Source organism: Falco biarmicus, chromosome 11 (assembly GCF_023638135.1).
Source record: "Falco biarmicus isolate bFalBia1 chromosome 11, bFalBia1.pri, whole genome shotgun sequence".
In the NCBI taxonomy this organism is placed as follows: Eukaryota; Metazoa; Chordata; class Aves; order Falconiformes; family Falconidae; genus Falco; species Falco biarmicus.
In genome coordinates this window covers 22334484-22362209 of record NC_079298.1, presented here as the reverse complement: position 1 = coordinate 22362209, position 27726 = coordinate 22334484, and the positions used below count along the sequence as shown (strand labels likewise).

The 27726-nt window shown below is 41.4% G+C and overlaps 2 protein-coding genes across 2 annotated transcripts; both read right to left on the bottom strand.

Moving 5' to 3' along the window:
• Positions 1-873: 873 nt before the first annotated feature.
• Positions 874-14105, bottom strand: RWDD3 (RWD domain containing 3). Its single transcript, XM_056356066.1, has 4 exons — positions 13915-14105; positions 7710-8194; positions 6888-7003; positions 874-6788 (listed from the first exon to the last, which is right to left on the bottom strand). The coding sequence occupies exons 1-4, from the start codon at positions 13997-13999 to the stop codon at positions 6674-6676; spliced, it is 801 nt and encodes a 266-aa protein (XP_056212041.1). The 5' UTR covers positions 14000-14105; the 3' UTR covers positions 874-6673.
• A 6294-nt stretch (positions 14106-20399) lies between these two features.
• On the bottom strand, positions 20400-27476 carry LOC130156619 (holocytochrome c-type synthase). Its single transcript, XM_056355183.1, has 7 exons — positions 27370-27476; positions 26761-26908; positions 25871-26019; positions 25110-25258; positions 23866-23985; positions 22959-23045; positions 20400-22718 (listed from the first exon to the last, which is right to left on the bottom strand). Exons 2-7 carry the CDS (start codon positions 26873-26875, stop codon positions 22520-22522), a joined length of 819 nt encoding a protein of 272 aa, XP_056211158.1. The 5' UTR covers positions 26876-26908; positions 27370-27476; the 3' UTR covers positions 20400-22519.
• Positions 27477-27726: the final 250 nt, after the last annotated feature.

Genomic DNA, 27726 nt, shown 5'->3' with positions numbered 1-27726 from the left:
TGCCACCCAGAGGGACCCTGGCAGCCTCGAGAGGTGGGTCTGTGCGAACCTCCTGATGTTCAACAAGGCCAAGCGCAGGGTCCTGCACCTGGGTCGGGGCAACCCCCGGTGTCCGTACAGGCTGGGCAGGGAATGGGCTGAGAGCAGCCCTGAGGAGAAGGGCTTGGAGGTGCCGGTGGACAAAAAGCTCAACGTGGCCCAACAACGTGCGCTTGCAGCCCAGAAAGCCAACCGTGTCCTGGGCTGCACGGAAAGCAGCGCGGCCGGCAGGTCGGAGGAGGCGACTGTCCCCCTGCCCGGCCCTTGTGAGCCCCCCGCAGCGCTGCGTCCAGCCCTGGGACCCAGCACGAGAAGGACACGGGCCTGTGGGGGCGAGTCCAGAGGAGGCCACAAAGGTGGTCGAGGGGCTGGAGCTCCGCTGCTGTGAGGACAAGGCTGAGAGAGCTGGGGTGGGTCAGCCTGGAGAAGAGAGGGCTCAGGGGAGACCTTGCAGCTGCCCCCCGGTACCTAACGGGGGCCTGTGAGAAAGGTGGGGACAGACTTTTTAGTAGGTCCCCTATTTAGATTAGGTTATTAGGTTTATAATTTAGATTAGATATTAGGAAAACATTCTTCACAGCGAGGGTGGCGAGGCACTGGCACAGGCTGCCCAGAGAAGCTGTGATGTCCCATCCCTGGCAGTGCTCAAGGCCAGGCTGGATGGGCTTGAGCAACCTGGTCTAGGGGAAGGTGTCCCTGCCCATGGCAGGGGGGATGGACCTAGAAGAACTTTAAGGTCTCTTCTGGCCCGAACCATGCCATGATTCTATGAATCTAAGTTTCATCCTAAAATGACTCTTTGCATTCCAGTTATAATAAATAACAATGCATACATACAATGAATCATAGATATTTATAATGGGAAATACTAATAAAGAATTGACCCCAACTCCATGATCAGCTGTGTTCTAATGCAGGATACAAATGGATTACTTGTATTACATTGAGAAACACAAAGAAAATCAGAAGGTTGTTACCTTATTAATACAAAATTCAAGCACCTGAATGCATAATTAACTGAAAACATTAATGGATTCATCTTTAGCATCCAAAGAATTTCTTAAATTGTCTTTTAGAAATTCTTCCGTCACTCTGAAGAGTTCTCTTCACTGCAAGTTAATACTTTGAGGTTAGAAAACACTAATATTGATATAAAAGCCAATATATGAAAATGGCACAGAATAACTGCAAAATGCTATTAGCATATTTACATTTAAAGTTCCATTTATGTCTATAATTAAGCACATAAACAATCATAACTCTTGCATAAGATGACACAAAATTAAGTATACATTTAAAATATAAAACCAGAACAGAGTGCTGCCAGTGTTGCATGTGTTATGCACAAAGAGACAGGATGATAATGCTTAATACTACTATAAGATATATGAAAGTTGATTCCAGCAATTGCACTATTTCATAATACAAGCAATTTCAGTCTCAGACTCTGGCAGAAATACAGCGTGTGCAACATTTCATCATCTTATTTCAAATGAACTATAACATGATTATGTCTGTATTTTCACAGATAAAGCTGAACAAATCAAGGGACACTAGGTTTTAAATCATCCACATGTAGGGTTTATTGAACTATTTTTAAAAGAAAAAATGTAAACAAAATATTTTCCACCATGAAGTTTCTTTAGGCTCATTACAGTACTTATAATTTGTACTGATCTTGGTGGGTTTTGGGGTCATTCACACAGAAATAAGAGGCAAACAGACTTATTATAGGAAAATGAGAGAGAACTGCAAAACAGAAAAATTAGCCTTGTTCACAAAGCAATCAAATCTACTTTCAATTTTTTTTAATTGATTATGTCACAGATTTTTATCTATGAGTTCTTATAGTATCTTATCCTCCCTGTAACAGCAAAACCAGCAAATAACAAAGGGGGTGGGTGGGTACAAGAATGATAATTTTAATGAGACTGAATAAGTAAAAAAAGCTGGTGGATTCCCAGTACTGATGATGTTCCCCACTAAAGTATTTCCCTGCTCTGGAACTCTGCATGGCTTCCACTGAAGTCACGCTATTCTCCTGAATGGCAGGCTTCTTCACAGTATGTGCTGCTCATAAAGGTTTCTTTTCAAGAGATGATAATAGCAACCCTTAAATATAAATTGTACATATTAATACTGTAAATAATGCCTTGAAAAATTAATACAGAATAGAAGGGAGTTTTATTCCTGCTCCTCCCTGTACCAGACAGAGATGATTTTATCTACAGACCTTGGTCATAATGGCAGTCAGTAATAATTCTAAAAACCAAAACTATACAAAGATTGATTTCTTGCAGAATTTAGTAATTTAGTCTGTTAGCACTCTGATGTCCTTGTTTCCACAGGCATCACTACTCTGCCATAGTAGTAGCATACATATATAGCAAGACGTGATGTTACGTATAGTAGTAAAAATTATCTTGGTCTCATGTTACCCTTTGGTTACAGTTTACACTTGCCACACAAAGGGTAAAGAGAGAGAAGTGCTCCTCAGATACCAGACCATCCTTCTCGTACCACAGAAAATGCAGGCATACAATGCATACAAAACATATATTCATATTCATGAATCATATGAAAAGAGCAGAAAAAGCAAACGCATGCTGTTTGCCTACAAACCCACCCAACAAGAGCCAGTGCCATCTCTTCCAGAGACTGGCAAATGACCACCCAAGACATTCATTCAGTCGTGGTTTAGCACACCCTTCTGCAGATCGAGCAAGCCTCCAGGACTGGAACAAGTGCTTTGGTGGCGATGCATCCATGCAAAAACAACTGTGCAAACAGGGCTGACATTAGGGTTGGCATTTTTGCTCCTATTCCTATGTATCCCTTCTTAACCCATTTTTTGTTTTCTTCACACATTACACCAAGGGATTCAAAAAGACCTATCAAACCTCAGCTTTAAATCATAAAAACTTGACTCTTCAAGTTGTCAGTCCTGTTGCAACAGCTTTCATTTTAGCCTGATTTTCAAAGGAAACTATGATTATGCAGATGTGTTGTCTATACAGAAGCACACATATTTATACTACAAAATTCTTCTAGAACTTCTGAATTCAAATCAATTCCATTAAAATGAGAGGTTAATAGCCTGAAAGAAACAAAGTTCCTACAACTTCGACAAAAACAGGCAGCAAAGAAAAATGCTACTGATATATTAACAACTTATGCAGGCAGCACAATCAATATCAGGCACTGGGGAACCCACCTGGGAGAACACCATCATGAATGTCTCTTCTGCAAGAAAGGCTTCATGTGTGCTATTGTTCAGAAACAAGAAAGTCCACAAGAAACAAGGCTTTACTAACATGCTGTTCAAAGAATTATTTATAATACAATATCCACAAGAAATCTAGCTTCGAATTTGTTAAACCATTTTTTCTTTAGAGATTTCTTTTTCCTTGCAGTCACATTGCCTGATTCTGATAGCTATATACACTTCACTAACTTTTTAGACACTGATATGCATTCTTCAACAATTCTCAGGAGTCTTGACTTTGTTTCCCTGCATTTTGTTCTTCTGTGTCTGCTTCAGTTCCCTTGGAGGGTAGAACATGCACCACAGTATGCGTTTCAATGACTTTTGTGCCCCAGGGGCTCGCAGGCTTGCCCATCTCTTTTTACAATAAATGCAAACAAACCACCAGTTAACAGACAGCTGCAACATCCTTCCAAAAGAACAACCTTTAAAAATATTGTCTCCTTGTCTGAACACAAGATATCCTCCTACCCTTCAAAATAAGTGACTGATTGATGGGTAGGCAAAAGCATTTGCTTTCACAGAATCAGACTGACATCAGTTTTCATGTTCTCTGATGTCTGAACAGTATCAAGCTGATCAGATTTGTAATTCTCCTGAAGCACATCAAACCAAGCAAAAAAACTGCAGTCCTTCCCTACATTGGACTTGTTGATTTGTCCAATATAAGTTAGTAACAAATTCAAGTATGATAAAAATGCACTGCATAAACTGCTTTTTACAGCTCCTGAAATACAGAAATCATCTAGCTTCCTACAGCTTCATTTGGCAAGAAGATAAGCACAGATCAGAAGAGAGCTGCAACTTACCCAGTTGTTATTTGCTTTTTAAATTCTTTTACGTTTTTAAACTGCCTGCTGCTCCAACCAAACAGTTAACCAAGAAGGCATCAGGCATTAATATTCAAGAAAATACATGAGTTCATACCCGAGTGCAACTGGCAACCACTGACCCTACAAACGGCTTTTCTTATGCTGCTAGTGACAGTAGCTTTTATAGCAGGGAGGAAACAGTTGGGAGAGTCTGCATCTGATCTTGCAAGAAAAGATGGCCGCAACAACTGCGTGCCTCAGTTATTTTGCAGTCACGTGCAATTTGAGATCACATGATTATGTACGCTATTCAACCCAGTTCTCACAGAAAGGATACACAACTGATGTATATGCATGTTGGATAATGCCCTTGCTAGACTCTGATGGCCAAGACTGTAATATAGGTTGTACTGAAGTACCTTACTATTCTCCTTCCAGAAAAGTGAAGCATTTTAAAGTAAGTATCTGGCTGAGGACATAAAATCCATCCAGCAAAACTGTACAACATTTAGATCTGCAGAGAGATACTAATTATGTTTTCTTACGCTGCACATGCATAAGCCTTTTCTTGTTGATACTTGTCAGATCTACCACATAGCACAAGGAGAGAGCCTCTGCATCTTTCAAGACTTCCTGCTGAACTGACATAGAATGGGTATTTTAACTGAGAATAGCTCAATTCTGAAAACTATAATTTAAAATACATGATATTTTAATATTTTAAAGATACTTCAGTTTTATTCTTTTTTATAAAAGTAAAAACTTACCTCCACATACACTTACAATGACAGAAAATGAGATTCCCTTTCTCTCAGGAAACCATTTCAAAATAATATAGAATAGATTTGTAAATCTTGTTTAATCCAGTCTGTTTTCTACTGCCCCTGAAGTACTATATATGATACACATGAAAGACTCATCAAGAAAAGCTTTTGCAACTGACTCACTAAATAAGCCTCAGTGCACAAAATAACATGCAACATACGTATTTGAGACGTTCCATATCAGGAAAATGACCAAACTCCTTAAAAATTTAAGAAACTCTCAAATGGTCTACAACCCTTTATGCATTTGAAACCTCGACAGTAAATGCCAAAAAGCTTAATAGTTTGCTTTAGTTGCTTCTCTAGTGTACATAAAGAAAGAGGTATGATCTTATGGTCTGGGTATGAAACTGGAAATCAAAATGTCTTAGGTAATGATTTGCCAAACCACACTACAGGAGCTAACCAAATCGTACCAGTCTTCACCCAGTACAATGGAGATAAATTAATTTACACTGAATTGATCAAATCTTTTCAGTTAACAAAGAATACATGAGTCATTCAGCTTCTGGGAGTGAGTTTCAGAAAGCAGTAAAGCCCATGTTTAGCTATGTGCTAAAACCAATTGAAATGGCATTGCTAGTTACTGAAAAACCCATGACTTCGGAATTTTTACTCCTGCACAATTTAGTCTTGCTAGAGAATGGTATCAGGTAAAAGAGAAACCAAAAGGACACTAGTAATTCTAAGAAATAGGTATCCAAATCTCCCTAGGCAAACAGAACTTGCACAACTTAATCTGTAAAAACTACATATATATTTGTAACATTATGCTGAAGTAAAACACAGGCTAGTGGTAAAAAAATGTATAAGCTGGCCAAGGCCACTGACCCATCCAAAAAAAAAAAAATGTTAAAGGTAGAGAAATTTTAATAGGAAGTTACAGCTTACCAGCTTCTCAAATGACAGAAGCCTTGATATAAGTCTTGAGAAAGAAGACTGAAGTCTGTATGCATACTGGTCTGACAGTTTAATAGAATCAAGACATCTGAAGATGCACAGGCAGTAAAACCAGATAAAGTGCAAAAAGGAATCTGTAAACTATCAAAGAAAATATTACTATTGGCTTTACCCTAGTTTTTTAATAAATTAAACTCTCCACTTGGGTGTTTTTATACATTTTAGAATAAAAACTAACATTCAAAAAGACACTTCTGTTTTTTCAGGCCTCAAGTGACATGAGCGTTTTCTTTAAATCAACAGTCTAGCATTTATAGTAAAATAAATGGAGAAGGAAAAGTTAGCAGATGAACTCCTAAGGGATATTAAGTATATGCTGTCCTCACATATTCAAATCTGTTTGCTAGGCTTTTTATAGAAATATCTGCACATAAGCTTTCAAAGCAAAATTAATCATGCTTTCTAGCAAGCCATTATGAAAAAACACTACCATGAGAGAGAAAAACCAAAACACTGAAACACAGGGATCGCAAAACAGAGTCTAACTAGAAGACTATTATTTTAACATGATTTCTTCCCAATCTCTCATGCTTGCCATGCAATAATCACAGTTAACTCCACATTCCTTGGAAAAAGTGAGCAATACATAAATGTCAACAAGTTATCAATTCTTAATCGATGAATTCCCTTCTCCTTCTTGCAAGAGGATGGCTACTTCTGGCATTTTTTGGAGAAAAGCTTTAATGTTGTTTGCCAAAATAGTCCTTTCATCTTCCATCGGCATCTGCAATCAACTGCTGCTTTGGTCAAAGGTCCAGCATTTTCTTTTAATTTTACTTTAAGAGAGGAGGCACAAACTCAGAGAAAAGAGTTGTAAGTCCTGCTGTTTCAAATTCCTTTTGTAGCTCATCCAGTGTTGAATATTCTTTGACTTCAAACGCCTGAAACCTACATTATAAAAGGGAAACTCATGAATATGCCTAGATTTGTCAGAATGTAATTATCGATTCTGTTAACTTTTCTATCCACAACAGTACTAAATTATACCTTTTATGCTGTGACTGTACTTTTGCCTCACACAGTATACTAATCATTTTCTCTTTGCATTTCTTTCCGCTTGAGTCCACATCTACCTTAGAAGTTTTCTGAAGAATCAAGTACTCCTAAACAACAAAAAAGAATAAAATATTAAATGTCACCTAGTATCTTCGAAGTTTAGTAAAATGCAAAAATCTATACGAAACTTACAGATTTTTTTCAGAACACAGGAATCAAACTTTGAAAGTGCCCATCCCAAAAAGCACATGACTATTTCTATTCATCAGCTTGAAGTTAAGTGCAGTCTTAACTGACCTATTGAACGTGAGTTTGAAAAACCAAAACATCCTCCTCCTATACCACCACAAATACCTGCCTAACGCAGCAGGAATTCCCAAGTACAGACAAGTTCAAAGCCCAGGTGTGTGCTAGGAGCACCACGTGGTCTAAGTCAAGGAAAGAGAGAGTAATGAGCTCACAATACGTCTGTTATTAATTTCTAATCATAAACGTTCTGTTTTCTAGGGCATTTGGGAAATACAGGAGACAACTTAGGCATATTACAGTCAGGGAACGCATGGAATACAAGAGTATAATCACAGTGGAAAGCAAAGCAATACAGGCCACAGATCTACAGGTATAACTGGTTTCTTTCTCACATAATACCTTGTTTTCCTTAAATACAAAATAAAGTTGTTGGGCCTTCCTACTCTTGTAATGATCAATGTGCTTCCAAAATTGTTAATCTTAGAAAAACACACACAGAATATTCAGACACATAGGTTTCAGTAGTAAATCAATAGAACTAGTCAACATTCATTGTTCCTGCACCTTAATGTTGCTCCTGTCGCCCTGAAGAAGAATCAATATTATCTTGCCCATGAACATCAGTCTTCCAGTCAGCCTTAGATCTGAAGCCCATTTTTCCACAGTTTTGACGTATTTTGCCTTTGCTCTCATGTGATCTAAATGCAAAAGGAGCATCCAGATATGATCCTCTGTACTTGCTCCTTTTGACAAAGTAGTTTTTTCATTGCAAACTGTTGCTGATTGCTTAATGACATCTTTAAGGTGCTGCTGTATCCAAAGGATCAGATCATGTACCATGGGTTCAGAAAGATGCTTCTTTGCTTGTTCAAGTAATTTATCTTTCACATCCGTACATTGGGCTCTTGTAAGCTGGTCTGAGTTAACAGAAATATCTGGTAGAACTGATGGATAATTGACTGGTAAATGAAATAACAGCTTTAAAAGTACATCTGTATCCAGCAGTTCTTTCACGCCGATTTGAATTCTAAATGTGATTCCATGCGTCTCTGGAAAGTATCAAAAAATAACCATTAATAGTTTGCTCAAAGTTGAATACATATATATTATTAAGTCATGTTATTTTCTTCAGCAATTCAACTCAAATGACTACCATTCTGTATAAAATAAGGGGTGTGGGTTTTTTTGCAGGGTAGGGGGTTGCAACCAATGGCGCAGCTATACTTACAGGGAATCCTGAAATGAAACACTTCCATATCATACTTAGAAGGAAAGTTATTAACACGTTCTAAGAAGTATTCACACCTTTTGGCTCTTTCAAAGTCTAGACAGGCCAGTAATAAAGACCTGTCTCTCTCAGAAACACCTAAGCAGGCTTCTACAGCTCAACAGCAGGAGCAGGGACAACCAAAAATAGAGACTCTTCTGGATGGACTCTGCACTGCCCTAACTTTGCTCCCAGAGAAATGTGTAAGACTTCTAACATCAGTACCAGCACAAGGCAAATAGACTTGTACTGAGTATTTTTCAAGACAACCATTCAAAAGCAGTTCCACGCTGAAGAAAGACTTGGAAAAAAGAAAGTCAGATTCTTTGTCCCCTGCAGCTTTCGGAGAAAACATGCTTAATTATTTTCTGCAAACTTCTGTACATTTCAGAAGTTGGACTGGTGTAACGAAAACATTTCTGTTGCACATCTGACCCAAGACACTACATACATATATTTATACGTGTATATACTTATATAAGTGCATGTGTATATAATCTGCATATCTACTCAAAACCTGTTGTTGGTCCACTTTAGAACAGAATTATTTCTGGATTGAAAAGGATGCATACATTATGCAGCAGGAAGGGGAAAAGACCACATCCTCCTGAGAAATCACATAATTAAAGATGCTGAATATGAAAGTTATTCCTGCAAGAAAGCCTTCTTGTCTAAAACATGTTTCACAGAAAAACAATACAAAACTTCATAAAGTAAAATGCCGGGACAAAGACCTAACGTACTTTTGCTCCTCTGCCATGAAGAAAAGAGGGCATTAGATAAAAGATTATCTTCTTCAGATGTTCTCTGCTTCACCCCTTTGATGCACTCCAAACATTTCACCCCTTTTCTTTAAAAAACTGCTAAAATGTCAGGTTGATTCATTCTATGAGGGCAGGAGAAGCCAGATTTGAAAGGCAGATTAGAGCAGAGCTGAGTTTCAGAGGAGCTCTTTTGAAGTGACTTGCCGCCTTCTCCCCCTACCTTATCTTACCTTCCCTTACATGACAGTCAGTTGAATTATGTTTGATTAGTATCACTGATGCCACTAACCAACCTCAGTGCTCTCTATGATTTTATATTTGAACCCTGCTAAATAAGTGAAAGAACCTAAAAGTGACTCGGACAGACAGAAGCACTTTAGAGAGCTTAGCCAAAGGCTTGCTTCCAAACCTCCTTCTTGGGTCATATGAAGAACTCTCTAGGTCACAGCAGTTACAAAATAAAATTAGCAAACGCTCCAAACCCAATAATCAAACCATAGCATTATTGTAAAGAAGTCTCCAAACATCTTCAAAACATCGCTAGTCAAATCAAGTGCTGAAAGCAGTGGATGCAAATCCAGTGAATTAAACGAAATTACACCCAATCAAGCCCACACCTAAAGGCACTGCGTGTCCAAGCCTTCCCTGCCAACAGGAGTTGGTCTCCAGTCTTCTAAGACCCTATGAAAGGTTCCAGACTACCTTTAAGGCAAGTTTATTCCTCAGAAACGCACCAGCTTGGAAGAGACCCCAGTCTTCACAGTATCCTTGCCTTCTGCTGCCCTGACAAACGTTTCTTATGGGGCACCAGCCACAACAGCTCCTCTGCATCACGCTAGGCTCGGTACACATAACCAGACGTAGAAGAAGAAAAGCCTGCACTATACCTCCTGGGACCCCCAGCACCCTCTTGGCCGTCACGGAGGGTCTCCACACACCTGAGCATCACACCACACACAGCCAGTGCCTGACGAGCCATCTCCATCCAGCCGCCCCTTACCCAGGGCAGCCCCACCAGGTACGCGGCCAGCTGAAAGCCAACTGCATTTGGCTGAACGGTATTAACATTACTCTCTTCCTACCTGTGAATCACTTCATTTTAAACTATGTGGCCAAGAAATTGCACAGCCTCTAAATGAGCTGAAGAATACTACTCTATTGCCAGCTTAATTACGGTGACAGAAGAACATGTTACCTTTCTGATAATCCTCCTAGGATTTTTTCACTAGCTTGTCATAACAGATCTCACCAACTCAGAAGTAAGTGAGGGATAAACAGACAGGCCAACCTTGCCCCTTCGGCAAGGGCCTCCTGCTGCAGTGATCATATTCTTAAGCCTGCAACAATCTCACACCTTTCCCTGTGATGATGAACTAATCTGAAGGAAGCAGCGCAGCCTCACATCCCAAGGTGTATCACCCTGAGCCATCACAAAAAGCCCAGCCGTGCTCATTTACATCTGCTTCAGACTTACTTTTAAAGAGGAGACCCAGTTCAAAACATTTGTGAGGCTACAGCATCTAAAGTTTATTTAAACATTCCAGCGTCCATTTTCTGCACCAGCGCTGCAGACGGCTGGCAGAACAAAGAGCAAACCACCGTCGCCCTGCATAACGAGGCTCTAAAGAAATATTTCCTTTGTTTGCACACGCTACAAGATCTGAGTTGTCTTCACAGCAAAATGGTGATTATTTCTGAAATAAAGGGTTGGGTATGACCATTCTGCTGGCATTTAATGTGCTAATAAGACTAAACTCAATACATTTTAACTCATTTCCCCCCCCCATAGCTGCATGCTTATCAGTATATTTAGCTCTAGCATACTTCAGATTTTTTCTTATGTTCCATGTCAACCAGACAGATATCCCCCTCCTCTCCTGCCCAAAGGCATTTTATGCGACACATGCAGTCTATTTTTAAATTCAGAAAATGGCACCTACTAAAGTACAAGCTTAGAATATATAAATATATTTTTATAGCAAGCTTGGTGAGCAAACCAGAGAAGAACAGATTAACAAATAAATTATAGATTTCTATCTGTAATGCTAATCTCTGTAAATAGATACATAAGGTAGAAAAAATATGCTGTAATTAGTTTATTTAAATTAATCAACACATTGGTTTTGATAAAAACATATTTTACATTCTGAATACTTCATTGTTAAATTCCAGAAAGCCAAAGTTTTTAGCATACCAAGAGATCTGCAAAAGCATTTTCTTACATTCCTCAAAACCATAAATCCCCGATGGCCTCCTTTTTGATCCTGGGGATCTACACGCAAATTACTCTTAATGTTATTAGAGATAGTATAACATAACAGTCTTGCTGGAAGTTACTTCTGTGCACTCTTTGTCAATGACAATGTATATGTTTTGAAGAGATAAAGCAAACATAAGCTAATGAATACAGCAAAAATTGTTTGCAAACTAAAGGATTCTGTAGCTGCAACATAAAAGAGAAGTAAACTCCCAAAGTATCAAAATTACCAGTAATCATTGTTGTAAATAATCTTTTTAATTCCAGCAAAAAAACAATGGAAATCAACCAGATATACATGATCCTAACATACCATGAACACAGCTTGGCTAAAGGCTATGCAAGGTCACATAACATCAACATAAATATATAATAGCCTGTTCCCATTGTGCACTTGTGGCACTTCACTTTATGTTCCAGGAAGGCTTCTAAGCCTTTTACATCCTGTTAACTTATGAACACGAAATTACTTTTCTATGTATGAAGCACAGAGAAGGATGCACGTATATTTCTCTAACAGATTTAGAGGAATGGATGTGCACATGCAATGTTCAGATATGTTCATATTTTTTATAATAAAGGTCTGTTAAGCCTGAATAAAGTATTCAAATTATATCTAAATAACATTCCAAGATTTTTTCACTTCAATAAAACTCAGTCAAAACATTTCATCAACTGTATTTTTAAAATACATCTCTAAATACCAATACAAAAATAAAATGGCAGAATTACAAGCCTACCCTGGAGCAAAGGGCGTGTCGTGCAGATCTAGACACAAAACAATTCTGCTTTTTAGATTACCCCAGTTAACTGTGCTCCATGCAGACACTGCCTTCCTCCCTCTTGAGGCTGTCTACACACAAAGTCCTCTTTCCAAATAACCACTTGCTGTTCTGTACAAATCTATTTCAACAACTATTTTCAAATAAAAGTCTGAGGTTTATTCAACTAATTTCTTAGTAACTTTTTAAAGTGAGTCATTCAAGAGCAGCCACTTGTAATTTCACACCAAAGCAGCATGAAGTTATTTGTACAGAATCACAGAAAGGTCGAGGTTGGCAGGCACCTCTGGAGGTCATCTTGTCCAGCCTCAAGCAGGGCCACCTACAGCAGGCTGCCCAGGGCATCAGCCAGACAGCTTCTGAGTATCTCAGAGGATGGATACTCCACAGCCTCTCTGGGCAACCTGTTCCAGTGCTCGGTCACCCTGACAGTTCAAAAGCGTTTCCTTATGAATCCCAGTTCTTTTGGGCTGAATACATGCACAGCCAAAATCTGACAGCAGGCCACTGGATCCATTTTTACCAGTGTTCCCCAGGACTTTACTGCAGTCCAACCAGCGGGAAGCTGCTTGTCCTGTCCCTTACTCCACCAGGGAGCTGGGCAGCACGCTGTGAGAGCTCCCAGGACAACAGGGAGCAGGAATTGAAATGGAACACACACGTATTCCGTCTGTCTGCGTGTATGTATCTCCAACAAATACACAAAGCTGTCACATCTGGGGTAGGCGCCAAGTGAAATTTGCTTATGCTCTGGATCTGAACAGACACGCAACACACACGCATCCCACCTGACACTCCTTAAGCCCGATAGGAACTGCTGTTGTATGGTGGAACTACTGAGATTTATTCTCCCTCGCTGAAGGGACATCTTCACAGCACCGTGACAGCACGGACGAGTCAAAGTCACCTCTTAACATTATGTTCTGATCAGTGGCCGCCATGCCTCGTGCCGAGAACGTGGTGTACAGGCGTCTACACTCACTGTGTTCCCAGCCTACAGCATCCAGCAGGGGATGGCAGCCAACACTACAAACCTCCCCACCTTCCCGCCCGCAGCAAACACGCAAGATTGGCCTCAGTACCCCCTAAAACCGACAGCCACACATGTACGGCTGAAGCTGGAGACCCTTCGGCACGTCGCAAGGCCCAGCCTGTTACCTTACCCCGGAAAAAGTCAGAGATGAGCCAAGGCCTCTCACGCACGGCAACAGCTGCACCCCTACGAACTACTACAGCCCAAATACCTGCTCGTTACACATGAGACGCAACTGCTTACTTCCCTACAGGGCACCAGCCCGCCCCCGGCGCTGCCCTTCGCCCACTGCGGGTTTTCTGCGCACGCTGCGAGCACCCGCCATCGGGAAGGTCGCTAGCTGTGAACGGGCAGCGCCCGCCGGGCCCCGTCCCCGCAGAGGCCAGCGGCACCGCCACACGGCGGGGCAGGGCGCGCTGCCGCCCACAGCAAGCGACGGAGGCGGCGCGGCCCCGGGCCGGAGCTCCCGCTGAGCGGCCCCGCAGCGCCTCCTCCCGGGGCCGGGCCGGGCAGCGCGGCGCCGCTCGGGCCGCAGCGGCGGGGCACGGCGGGAGGGCGGCCGGCTGAGGAGCTGCCGCCGCGCCGGGTCTCGCTGGGGCAGCGCGGCGAGACCGTGTCGAGCGGGGCCACCCGCGGCTGTCGGCAGGGCAGCGCGGCCGCCTTCACCTGAGACCGCCAACACCTCGCAGGCGTCCGGCTCGCAGTAGATGGCGGCGAGAGCGGAGAGCTCTTCCAGCGCCAGCTCCGACATGGCCGCGGCCTGCGGGACGGGGCGGCGGCGGCGCCCCCTGCCGGCCACGGGGCGGCCACCCGGCCGGCGCCTGAGGGAGGCTGCCGCGGGCGGCGGGGCGCTGCCAGCCCGGCGGCGGCCTCGCCCAGCGCTGCCCCTCGGCCCGGGCAGGCGCGGCGGCGAGCGCCCCGGCAGGCTGCGAGGCAGCGAGCGGCGGCGGGCGGCAGCAGGGGCGGGGGCCTGCCTCCCTCGACGCCCAACAAAATGGCGGCGCGCTGAGGCGGCGGGTCCCGGCGCGGCCCGCTCCCTGCTGCCAGCTGCACCGCTTGGCGTGGCGGCCCCCTGGCCCGCGGGAGGGAGCGACCTGGTGGCCCTTAGGCTGTGGGCAGCCAACAGCACGGCCGCACACTCCCAGAGAAAGTTTTGCTAGAATATAAGTTCATACTTCTTGCATTCGGATGTTGTGGGTTTATAATCCCGTCAGCAGCCACCCGAGGCATTCTGCAGCCATGGCAGCACAAACGCCCAGGTGCAGTCACCTCAAAAGAAACACTCAGTGTCTCCCGTTATTGCAAAACCACTTTTTAAAAGCAAGGGATGGGCGGGTTACTTTTTCAGGAAAGCATGTCATGCTATTTTTAATCCCCTGAGTTCTGTTGAAATAACAAGAAACATGAGCGTGCGGAGCCAGGAATGAGGGAAATGCTGTGAAGGGCGGGAAGACAGGAGCTGTCAGCACTGCCAGGAGCCCCGTGCATGCCACTGTCAGGCGGCTTCAGCAGAAATTAGCCTTAAAAGTGCCTCATCCTATTATTAAGAACTTTCTTGCCCCTGGTCTTTCCCCTTCTCCTCATCCACTTTGCATATTCCATTTTACATGTTTAAATAAAAAAAAAAAGTCGATGTAAATGTCTTTTAAATTGACACTATCACAAGACACTGAGGTCCCTATGAATAAGTTACTGCACTCTGACATTTGGAAGTCATCAAATGAGACAGTATAATGTCAGCTTGATATTTTTCACGCTATGAAAATATCAGCTTCATGTCAAAGATCTAAATTCCATCTTAACGTAATAAATTTTCTTGTATTCGCAGACTAGTGAAAATGCTAAATATTTAAATTTGAAATGAACTTCCACAGTTACAATCTGGCCTTCATATTCCATTATTATTAAAGTGCAAGTCAAGATCTTATTTTCTCCCCCCCTTTTTTTTTTATGATTTCTTCAAACATTGCAGTGTTTGATAGAATAACATTAGCCATATTCATTTCTCTAAATGGATGTTTTCCTATCAACATGTGGCAAATAAAGTTCAAAAAAATCTTGCTTTTTAGAGTCAGCCTATTAAACCAGCTCCAGCATCCTGTCATAAACAGATATGCCACTGACAATACCAGTATTTTCCACTTTGCCTGACAAGGCAAACAGAATGCAACCTTTCCTCCATAGGTAAGATTAATCTTCCCAGTGTTATCTGCAAAGTAGTATCCTTTGCTTTCCACTCACTATAATTACAGCCCCAATCAATTAGGTGTTGCGTCAACAACCACTAGTGATTACATAGAAAACTCAGCATTTAGACCCGTTTTCCCCTAACCTGAGCGGCAAATAAGAGACGGGGGAGTAGACATTTAGAAAGAAATGTCCGTTGGGAACATCCGTCCACATATCTTTACTGTCATTTCCATGCCAGCCACCCTGCCGACCCAGGTACCACAACTGTAAGCAGTCCTAAAAGCATGTACTCAAGAAGGCATTAAAGGACCACTAGGAAGAGTCTAAAAATCACCGCAGTTGCCCATTTTGGGGTCATAAGACAAATGCTACCAAGGAACCCATAACCACAGGGAAGTGTGATGGCTAACCTATGCAGCACAAATCACATCCATCTTTCGGCACTGCTGTAGGACAGCTGCAGTCCCTATATTTTCTGCTACAACACTGTTGACAGCTCTAATGCAGCCAGAATGGTATTCTTACCAGTCAGAACTGTTCTTAACAGAGTTAAATAGCACTGGTTTTTCAGATACTTCAGAAAGAAGCTATTCTTTCTGTAGTAAATACTGTAAGTGTTATTGCAATGGTAGAAGTTTTCTCAAAAGTGGCTTGTACAAAAACAGCAGAGAGAAAGCAACATGAAAACCTGTAAAAATCACTCCAAATAAGCTAGAAGGCAAAAGCTGAAAGAAAACAGAAAGAGAACCAACCCCTGTAACCCTGTAATTGTGAAAATTTGCGATAAAACATGGAGATTTTTTCCTCAGAATTCTCAAGTACAGCCAGCAGAAAAGTTGTCTTTCTTTTCTTTTCTTTTTTCTTTTTTTTTTTTTTTCCCCAAAGCATGTGTTTTTTTAAAGCTGGCATAAATTCATTTAACAAAAAATTCATGTTGCAAATTAAAGCTGCCAAAATTTTTGTGGTTTGTTCTAAGGTTAAATTCAGCATTTTCATGAGGTTTTTGCTCTTTGGTTTTTGAAAATGAGCTAATGAATTCTCATAGATATATAAAAAAAGCCTTCTCTAATTTGAGAAAAAAATCATGGGAAAAATCTTTTCTATTACTTTTCCTTGTAAGTATTTCAGAAGCAAGTTTTTCAAGGATTTGTGGTCTAGCAGTGCTTTTTAAAGGCACTTGCATTTATCCTCCATGCATCAAACTGCTCTAAGTCAATTCCCTAAGACACTTAATCTTTTGGCAGATGGAAACTCATTTTGAAAGTCTACTAATGATCAATTAAAGCATTAGCTATCTCTATAGACAGGAGGTTTATGGGGTCACAGTCTTCAGGAGCTGGAGGCAAGAGCAGCAGCATGTTAGAAAAATAGCTAAAACCTTCTGTAGTTACCACAAAATTGGCAAAACATTAAGAAAAAACAAAATCATGACTTAGTCTGTAATGGAGTTGTTTTGCCATAGTATGTTGAAAACAAATGTGATGGTTTCTGTTTTATAAGAGAGGCCATGGTCCAAACAATGTCAGCAAAGGAAACTGGTTTTTTAACTTTTTTTAATGAAGGCTAATAACAATCCCAATACTTCCAATACATTTACATTATCCTTTGAAAATTCGATTCATTCAGACTCCAGTCATAAAAATATGTACCCATGCTGCAAATATGCAGACGTGTCTTGTGAGTAGCTGCCATCAGAATCAGTGGTTCACTGGTAAATAATGCATCATATCACACATGCTCAAGGCCACACATTGACGTTTGGAGTCAAGACTAGTACCCTGCCCACAAGGTTCCATACAATTTGATGTACAATTAGTAAGACCAAATAAATGCAACTGTCACATTCGTAAAATAATTTTAAGATTCTTTCTCCAGGAGTTTGGCAAACCATTTCTTTCCTGAAGGAGATGCACAGAAAAGTGATTAACCACTTAAGGCAAACTAAAAAGGATGCTTTCTACAAAATGACATCTCTACTATGACCATAGGTTTTTATTATTACTAACATTGCCAAGAGAATCAATATTTACTTGATTCACTGCATATAGATCTTTGCCTGCAATTTACCTTGTGCAAAGATAGAACAATAAATAGAACACCTTTTCAGTGACAGTAAAAATGCATGAAGTTGCCCACTAAAAATTTGTAGAAAACTAGCAAATATGGTGTATTTTGAAAAAGAACATATGTAATGATTCTTGTGGGTAGTGAAGGGTGTGACACTGAAGACATAAGCTCAGCTAGCATTATGAGTAGTATATTCTATCCTCAAAATAAGTTCAGCTTCCACATCAAATACATCTGCTTGTGGAACCTTACCACATGGATTTTCCTCCAGGTGTAAGCAAAGGGAGACCAAAGATTAAAGTGTCATTTAATTTAGTAAATGTTGGGGACAGATAGTAGTGGTATTTTTGGAAGGGACATTTCTATAAAACCCACAACATTAGTAAGAGTCCAAAAATTAGGCGGTTCTCCTTCATTTACCAGTTCCCTTCATTTTTAGCTGCTGAGATACAGCAACCTTAGTATCTGTGCCTTCATCTTTGGAACTTTGGCACATGAACTATTATCCCCCAACTTTGGCACAAGAGTTGAATGAGCAAAATGGGAGTGCATAAGATGACAGACTATGATCATCTTCAGAGCACCAAGAGATCCTTTGCCACTCTCACACCTTTTGGACACAGAACAATATTCACCATCATATTTTAGACTTTAAATAATTATTTACAGAGCACATCGAAGTCCTGATAGTAAATACATTATGTAAACATTAGGCAGCATTGTTGTCCCATTTCACACTAAACTAGCATACCTCTTTCACTCATAAATCCAAAAATGCTAACCCAGAACACTTTGCTTTTTCAGTAAAAAGCCAGCACTAATCACCAATGGACACAAATACCTTTTACCAGCAACACAGTCTCTTCCTTCTATAGCAAATTAGGGCAGAAATTCTAAGGCTTAGTTGAAAAATTCTTCAAAAGATTGAAGCTAGGACCATTGGCATATGAAAAGGAGGAGCAAAGTTGTTTCTAGGCGAGAAGGAAATAAATAAATAAAGGGTAACAGAAAAGTTACCATTCCCCTTTCCAAACTGCCTACTAGTACAATGCAAAGGCAAAATTTTATAGGATGACCCAACATAGCCAGGAAATCCAGGCATCCTGAAAGGACAAGCCTGTGAATTACTCCTTGTCCCAGTAACAAGTACCATGCAGCTGCTCGCTCACTCCCTGCCTCAGGGCAGGATGGGGAGGAGATTTGGGAAAAAGGTAAAACTCACTGGTTGAGATAATAATTCCGTAAGTAAAATAAAATATAGTAACAACATTTGTCATAAGAATGAGAGGGAGGGAGGAATAAAATCCGAAAGGGAAAAAAGGCAAGTGATGCACAACACAAGTGCTCACCACTTTCTGACCGATGGCCAGCCAGTCCCCCAGCAGCGATCGGCAGCCCCCAGCCAGCTTCGCCCAGTTCATATACTCAGCATGACGTTCTATGGTATGGAATATCCCTTTGGCTAGTTCGGGTCAGCTGTCCTGGCTGCGTCCCTTCCCGATTTCTTGTGCATCTGCTCACTGGCAGAGCATGGGAAACGTGCAGAGTCCTCGATTTAGAGTAAGCACTACTTAGCCAAAACCAGGACACTCTCATTACAGGGTCCTCACGTTGGCCAGATGCTAACAGGACTTACCGTGGAAGAGCAGAGAGCTGCACCAACGTTCCTGAGTAGGGAGGGTGTTGTAGGCACAGCAACCACAGGTTTGGTGCCCCTCTAGACTGCCAGGCACCCTAACTGCAGGGCAGTCACTGGCTGCCTGAAGCGATAGACAGCAAGAGCCCAAATCCAGGTATCCAAATGCAGAAGGGGCTCCCGCTCCAGCAAAGAAAAAGATCAGTCCCACTCTTAACTATATATGACCCAACACCTGGTTACAGTTGGAGTGTTAAGCTGGAGTTCTTTTCTATCAATCTGTCACAGAGACTGCAGTTTCTGAGCACTGCAATATCCTTGAAGGAGGCATCTTCAGCTGCGGAACAGGAGCTCTCTCCTAACTTGTTTTAACTGCAAGAGTCAAACGCAATAGGTCAAGCAGGGCTTTGACACTGTAAAGCAGAACACAGGTGAATTTTAGCGATCTAAATGCACAACTGATTTAAAAAGTGGCCCTGCTGTAGTTACAGTGTCCAGATTTTTCCCTTTTGCATGTACCCAAGGTTAGCCTGGTTTGAGATGCTGGGTTCTGAACTTCTGCTTCAGCCTGACTGGGATTGGGAACCTGGCGCTGCTGCAGAATTCCATGAAAGGGCCTGTCAGGATACTTCTTCACTTTTTCGAGCTTCACGAACTCTCCATACCTTTCTGTACTTACAAAGAAAGGATATAAATGTATTTATTTATGCATATACACTCACACATACACACACACTATCTTTAATTGAGCCTAAACAATAGTTTTACAGTTAAAACATCTTCCTGAAGCGTGAAAGGTATCAATTTAAATCACTGTTTTTCAAGTTTATGTTAAGACTTCTAATTTCTCTGACACACATATTCTGAGAAATTGTGAACTGCTAGCATCATGCATAAAGTAACCCAAACCTAAAAGAGAAAACTGCATGTTTACTTAAGTTTTACTGCTTGTAGAAATGAATTAATTTCATTCATACTTTAAGGATTAAAGAAAAAAAAATTCCTTGCATTCCCCTCCTAAGAAGTTAGCTGGACTAAGAATGAATTTGTTGCTATATGCTCTTACTCTTGAGAGCTGTTGGTTTGCTTGGCAAACATTTGAATTTAGTCCTTGGGTTTTGGTTCTGTATTCACCTAATAAATGAGTAACATCTATTCAAAGATATGATTAGTTGTAACAGACTATAATCTCATGACACATGCAAAAGCTCATCTTAATAATCTGTACAGCTAAAAATATGATCACCAAATACCACAATTAAGAAAAGTACATTTATTTGATTCTTCTTGTAGTTTGATGACAAAGTAGTATATTTCATTAACAGTAGCACAGAAAAGAACAGGTTTGAATCTATGTGAGATGGAACATAACGGAAGACGGTAAACGCATCAAGTAGCATGTGACACCTTTCACCAGATTTAGCAGCAATTACAATTTCCATAATGCACTCAACATCATGCTTCCAAAATCAATAAAGCAAACTTGTTCTTTTGAAGCTTCTGAAGCGCTCCTTACACTGGCGTACCTTTTCCATATCTAGTTGTGAAAAATGCAGAATCTACATGTATCAAGTTACCCAATGTATGTAACAAACAAACAAAAAATCCCACCCCAAAAAACAGTAAGCCTCAGTCTTCACGCTAGAACAGAGAAGAGCAGCTCTTTATCAGATATGCTTCATACAAGCTCACATTCTTCTCACGTATCTCATATATACATGGCCCACTCAGATGGAGGGGGTTTTTGCCCCAAACTATTTTTCATTTTTATATATATATATATGTAAATACATATATGAATCACTAAAAAGGTGAAAAAGGAATGAGGAAAGTGGATAGGGGTAAGAGTGTAGTTTTCTCTTAGGATTCTGGACTTCTGGGTACTGAAACATTGAGGGGCTTTCCCCTCAGGAAAAAAGAAAAAGCTTCCAATGTCAGTTAAAAATCACAACTTTCAAGAAGTGAATGTACAGCTGGTTCCCCATTGAGGTTGTGAAGTTTCCTGAAGGAAGTTTCTCCCCCCATCTGAGAAACTACAACATGATGCTCTTACTCCTTCCATTCTCAAGTGTTTTGCAGGAAAAACTCCTTCTCAAAAGTAATATATATGCTGAAAGGGAGGAATAATTTAAATTTAGGGGTATGTGGCACCTGAGATTTACCAAGCCATGCAAATTTAAAGCTATTACAGTGGAAGACTTAAAAAAAAAGTAAATTTTCCCTTATTAAGCACAAACATTACTCAAATCTTTAATCCGCACACCATTAATGTGCATCACTCTTAGAAAGCACTCAAATCAACCTTATTTCTTGGCAATTTTGATACCCTTTTAGCCAAGTTATATAAACATCTGTAATAAGTCTCACTATAATTACTATGCAGAAACATGTATGACCGTGTAGTCATACACCGTTGTGCAATTCCATATTATATAAAAAAAACTCACTATGGTACAGTTGATGAAGTGAAGATGCAAAATACAGATGCACTGCATGACAGTTTCTTTAAATAAGGCTTAGTTCTGTCCTGAATGCATTACGGGACACACAACAAAGACATGAAAATACTAAAAGAATAGTTCTCTTACATCAGAAAACAAACCTCTTAAATTACTTGAATAAATAGCCATTAAATATCAATTTAATCTCCTTTTAGAAACGTTGTTTTAAAAGTCACTCACACTCATTTTGTTTCTAACAGATGTTCTTCTGTTCAAAGATAAATTGCAGATTAAGGCCCGAGTATATTTTCCTTTCCAACCTAACACACCTTTAAAAATATTCATACTATACTATACTTCCTTTAACAGAATAAACTTGACTGAAGTTTTCTGAGGAAGTATGTATTTGAACAGGTAAAGTGCCCATTTGAAAACAATTACATGGCTTTATATAGTTATTAAAACATGCAATTTGGAACAGTCCAGATCTTCTACTCTTTATTCATCATCTAAGTATCCAAATACTCTTTTATTTGTATATGAAATTGTTTACGAAATTTCCAGTTTTCACTCTTTAAGTAATACTCAAAGCTGCAGTCAGAATCAGAAACCTAATGTATTTGATGCAGCACTGGAGTCATGAAATGTAAAGGAAAGTTTATGCAGAATCTGCAACTAAGTAAGAAAATATTTCCCAGCTCTTAAGAAAATTAAGATACATGTTTTTGCTGCTTTAATTTTATTATTTCAAAACACCATAATGCATCAGTGTACTTAACAATGGATTTCCCCATTCTCCCTTCCCATCCCCAAAGAATAGTGGTGATGATGAAAATAATGACAGTTGCAGTGAACTTCTGTTTCAAGTCCCGGTATTCACTTATCCTTTGTCTAGGAGGAAAGTGGTTTACTTCTCGACTACACACCACAGGAGTAGTTAGGAAGTCCACCGCCACCAAGCTACCTTCATTCTGTCCCATACAGCTGAGAGAGAGTCAAATGCAGGGCGAACATCCAGGACAGTGAACTGGTAGTTCTTATCTACTGCTCCACCGTCATAGTAATCAATAACATACCGCACTTCTTTCCCACATCGGTCAACAATCCAGTCATGTCTGTCGAAGGGAAGTTCGTATCTGGAAAGGCAGGTAACAGACCACACACATATTTTAACAGTTATTAGGAACCTGGGAGAGGGAGTGGAAGTCCTATTTAAGATTTATTTATCCAGGTACTGACATAAGATCCCCACTACTTCTGTCTTCTGGTAATTTTAACAGTTCTGAGACATCTTAAAATTAACTCTACGCCATGTTTTCAGACACATGCCCCTACCCTCCCACCTCACTGGAAGGCCTTCTCTCCTGCCAACATACCCCATCCATGAACGTATTCTGGCTCTTGGTGAATACTCCTTTGCTTTGCCTCCAAACCGCATCAGTGATGGTCCACAGGGACATTCCCTGTGCACGCAGTTAAAAAAGGAAACAGGTTTTAGCTTTTAAAAGTCTTATTTCAAGTGTTTTATCCACTATGGTAATTCAGTTTAGTAACAGAAAACACAAATATTAGAAAGAGCAACAGTAAAAAAATAATTACAAGTGATCTAAACCAGCTTCCAGATTTTTTTTTTTTTTTTTTTTAAGGTTTGAAAAGTCCCCCAGCTTCTGACAGCACTTACTGCTGGTAAGGTAAAAGTAGCTTTGTTACGCTCCACATCACTTTGTAACTTCTCAACAGAGCAGTTCTCAGCAAATCTAATCCATAGACTTAACAGTTTAGAGAACAGAAAACCGCAATCCGAACTACTCTGTAACAAAGGTCATGGAATTTCAGAGGAAAATTTCTACGTGCAAAATACTTAAACTAGTCTGTCTCTTCTAGGAGCACAGACTATACTGACCTAAAAAGTGAGTTTGTTTTACACCTGTCACTTTTAATCTAAGTTTACATCTCATATATTTTTCATAACATGAAGATTTCAATTAAATAACTCCCAAATAGATACGGTAAGAAGCTAATTTCTCCAAATTCACATTATACACCCCCCCCCACCAAAACGTTCATGAGTTTTACCAATTTAACAATTATTCAGTTCTAGTTAAGCTCTTCTGGATAATCTTCTTCCATATTAATGAAAATGCAGGCTCTTACAAGACAAAAATTTTTGAGGTGTATCAGCACCAGAGTATTTCTGAAAAGTGAAGAGACATTCTACTTTCAAAGAATTACAAAAGCAAGAGCTAAACCAAAGGATTTGCTTTTCATTTCATGTGTACATACCCAGCGTGAAGAGCTTCCCACTTCAAAATCTCCTTCCAAGCTTGCTCGTTATTTTGATTGTGAATCTTAATAATGTTGGTCATGTCTTCACTTGTTATGTCATCATCTTTCCACCTCCACCTAAAAAAATAAGAATTTGAAAACGGTTTACAAGCATTACAGCATAACTACTCCACCTTCCTCAGTTTATCTGATGGGCTTTTGAATCAAGAGATTTAAGGTTTTATGCAGAGACACAAAGCAAGCATAGAAACTTCTGGCTCATCTGCTTAAGCATCTTGAGAACCACTTCATTTTCTGTGTAAAAGTGTAGTTATCAAAGTTATCATCATAGAGATCCACAAATTCTAGACAGCTAAATTAAGAGCTTAACTTGATCAGAAAGTTATCAGCGCGCAAACATCAGCACATCCATGGTATTCGTAAAAATGCTTAGGAAAAATCCCACTTGCATTCCTAAATGCACAGAACTCCTGTATTCAATACATTCTGCATACACTTAAAGTGCCTTTCATCTCTCTGACCCTGCGCTATGACATGCTTCCTTTTCAACAGACATGCCATTGAACACATTTAGGTGTTTACAGGATCAAAACTTGTGTGTTCAATATAGACTGCTTATGACATAATGTCTTAAGAAAAATACTGATGTGTAAACAAAGAAATTAATATTTTAATAGTAACCGCCTTTACAGTTGATCTGTTTGAGAATGACAAACAAACCATTACAAAAGGATGAGGAACCAGCAGCACAGAAGGTTTTTTAGGCCACAGGAAACATTTAACATTCACTTAGATCTTGCCTACACTGATTTTTTGTGAAAATTAAAAACATCTACTTGTCAAACAATTTTCACATTTTTAGCAATTCTGTAAAGTCAAGTTAGTTGTTCTCACAATCACAGAGCTTTCACTGTCAGTTTATAGGAACAGCACGAAGCCAACTGAGTTTGAAAGCTGGCAATCATGCAAAATTTGTTTATAGCTATGCACTGACTTTTAATAAAATTTTCTGAGCTAGTGGCAGCTGTCTGACCTTCCCTACCATCTTGCTGATCACTAGAGGAGACATGGGCCTTTGAGACCAGCTCACCCTTTAAAACAAAGCTGTTGATATAAAAATTGTAATTTTAAAACCAGCTAGTTATAAACTCTTAAATAATAAACGATGAATAATAACTAATTGTATTACTTCATGGATTTCAGATTCATAGACTCCATCTGATAATTCACAGTGTATTTACCCTTTTCTCAACATAGCATTCCAGAACATTTGCTCTGAAGGGTAGACCCATTTCTTGTCAGAATGTGCTCTAGGAATGGAAGATTCTTCTCTAACAGTTGACAATGGAAATGGTTGACCTGGAGATGGCTGCTGATTAGGAGGTGGCATCTAGAAAACAAGGAGAATCAACAACAAACCAGAGCGTGACTTTTTTTTTTTTTACTTTACAGTGTTTGAGAAAATTTAAAAGTGTAAAAAAAATTCAGTCAGCTGCTACAAAGATCAAGAAGTTCAGCCTTTATTTAAGTCCACTAAAATTATCTTTCTCTTTTGCAGCAGAACTCTTTGCACAAGTCACCTAAAGACTAAAGGAACCCTTCTGCCTAAACTTTTTAAAAGAGCAGTGCTTCTTGTAAATCAAAGTAAATCTTGGAGAGGCCTCAGTCAGAACTTACCCATACTGCTATTACACAGAACCTAAAACCCACTATTGTAGCATAAAAACCATGCGTGTAATTAACAAACAGAAATAGGCAGCAAAAGATATTTACAAACTGGAAAACCACCTTTTATCAAAAAGGTGCAGATCTGAAGGAAATGGTTAAATAAAGTGTAACTTGTTTTTATAAAAATATTTGCACATACAACGAGAAAAAGCAGTATTCAAAACAGTTATTTGCCAGAGTTCCCACCTGAGACATTTACCGCTACGTACATTTTGAGGATAGCGTTTCAGAAGAAACAAGACTTTAGAAAACATCTGAAATAAGCAAAAGTTACCATATTGCTAGGATCTATGTCATCTTTCATTTCAGATGCACCAGACTTCACCGGACACGCCACAAATTCATACGCTCTTTCTTGATGTGCAGGAACATCGTCTGTGTTCTCAGTTCTATGATCAGGAGTCTTCATGTGCATTGGACAACCTGAAATACAGGAAAAAAATAGCATCTATTTTGCCACAAAATGAAAACTCTTAAGATATGACAGGAAATGGAAAACAGTTCATTCAATACTCATGTAAATACAAACTGAATTTTGCTGCTTCTTCCAAGCTTTACAAGTTTTAACTGTTACGTTGCCTGCATTTCAGGACCCAGCACCCTGGTAAGAACTAAGTTTCCTGCATAGTCATTGAATGCTCATTCCCCACCCCATGCTGGCCCCTATACCAAACTGTTTGCACTTAACATTTCCACAGCAATGTTAATCCAACACATGTTGATTGTGTCAGTGGAAATGCTGATGTCCTCTCTCTCCAGACATTCATTTTAGCCCACCCTTCTGTTGTCCTTTTCTAGATGCATGTTCTCTAGCGACAACCACCTGCTCCCAGCTACCACCTTCACAGGGGCTCCTGCAGCTCCCTGACCCTTTGTGGATGTACAACTGGATGGGAACAGACCTGCAGGGCCCCTGTGAAACATGACAATCGGGAGTGACCCACAGGTCCTACTGCAAGCACCAAGTGCCTCTGCTGACAAAGCAGCTTGCACGCTGTTCTGGAGAACAACTGACTCCTTTCCATGAACAATTACTTGAGAGATATTTTTGCTAAAAGAAAACCTCAAGTTTTTATTTGTAGGGTCACTTTCTTTTTTTCCCCCAAATATTTTTTTGTTTTCCACATAAAGAGTTTATTTCACTTAAGTTTCAAGAATAATTACCGCTCATTTTTTCCTGGTGCATTGGACACTCCGACGGTGGAGATGCCACCTGACGGTGCTGGGGCGCACTCAGCGGTTGGCCCGCAGCAGCCGGAGCGGAGGCCGACAAACCCATGGCTTCTGCACGGCCGCCCGTTCTACGCCGGTTCTAATTATAAAACCAAAAATAAATTTAAAAAACAAACAAACAAACATCCAATAATACAAAACTACGCTGGTTATTTATTAAGGTGAACGCGAGTACAGGTTAGGTTGCTACATCACAACTTAAAAAATTAAATTTAAAAAAAAAAAAAAAAAGTCTTTGTAATAAACATCCAGCCTAAATGAGAGGCCGCGGCGGCCGCCAGGGCAAACAGCGAACGGGCCGGCGTGGGCCAGGGGGCGCCGGGCCCGGGACACCGGCACCTGCCCGCCGCCCGCCCCCTGCCCCCCGCCAGGCCCGCCGCACCGGCACCGCCGCACCGCCACACACGCCGTGAGCGACCCGGCGGCCGTGGGCAAGGTCAGGCCCGCCCCCCGAGCCCAGCCGGCCGGCCCGGTGGCCTGCGCCCTCCCGCCGCGCCCGCCTCCCGCCGCCGCCCCCGCCCCGCGGCCGCCGCCCCTCACCTCAGCTCGGCCCGGCCCGGCCCGCGCCTCCGCCGCCGGCCCCCAGCGCGGCCCCGCGCGCAGCACGCCGCCACGCGCCCCCTCGCGAGACCGCCGCGCCGCCCGCCCGCTCCGCGCATGCGCCCGCCGCCGGCAGGGGCGGGGACAGGGCTGCGGCGCACGAGCCCGCCGGGCGCGCGCGGGCTGGGGGCGGGGCGGCGTTGAGCGGGCCCGGCGGCGGAGGCGGCCCGCAGCGCGCTCCCGGGGCACGGCCGCAGGCACCTCAGGAGCCCGCGCGGCGGGAAGAGGCCGCGGGGCCGCGCGCACGCAGGTGGCTCCGAGCCGGCGGGGCGCGGTGGCGGCCCCCGTGCGGCTGGG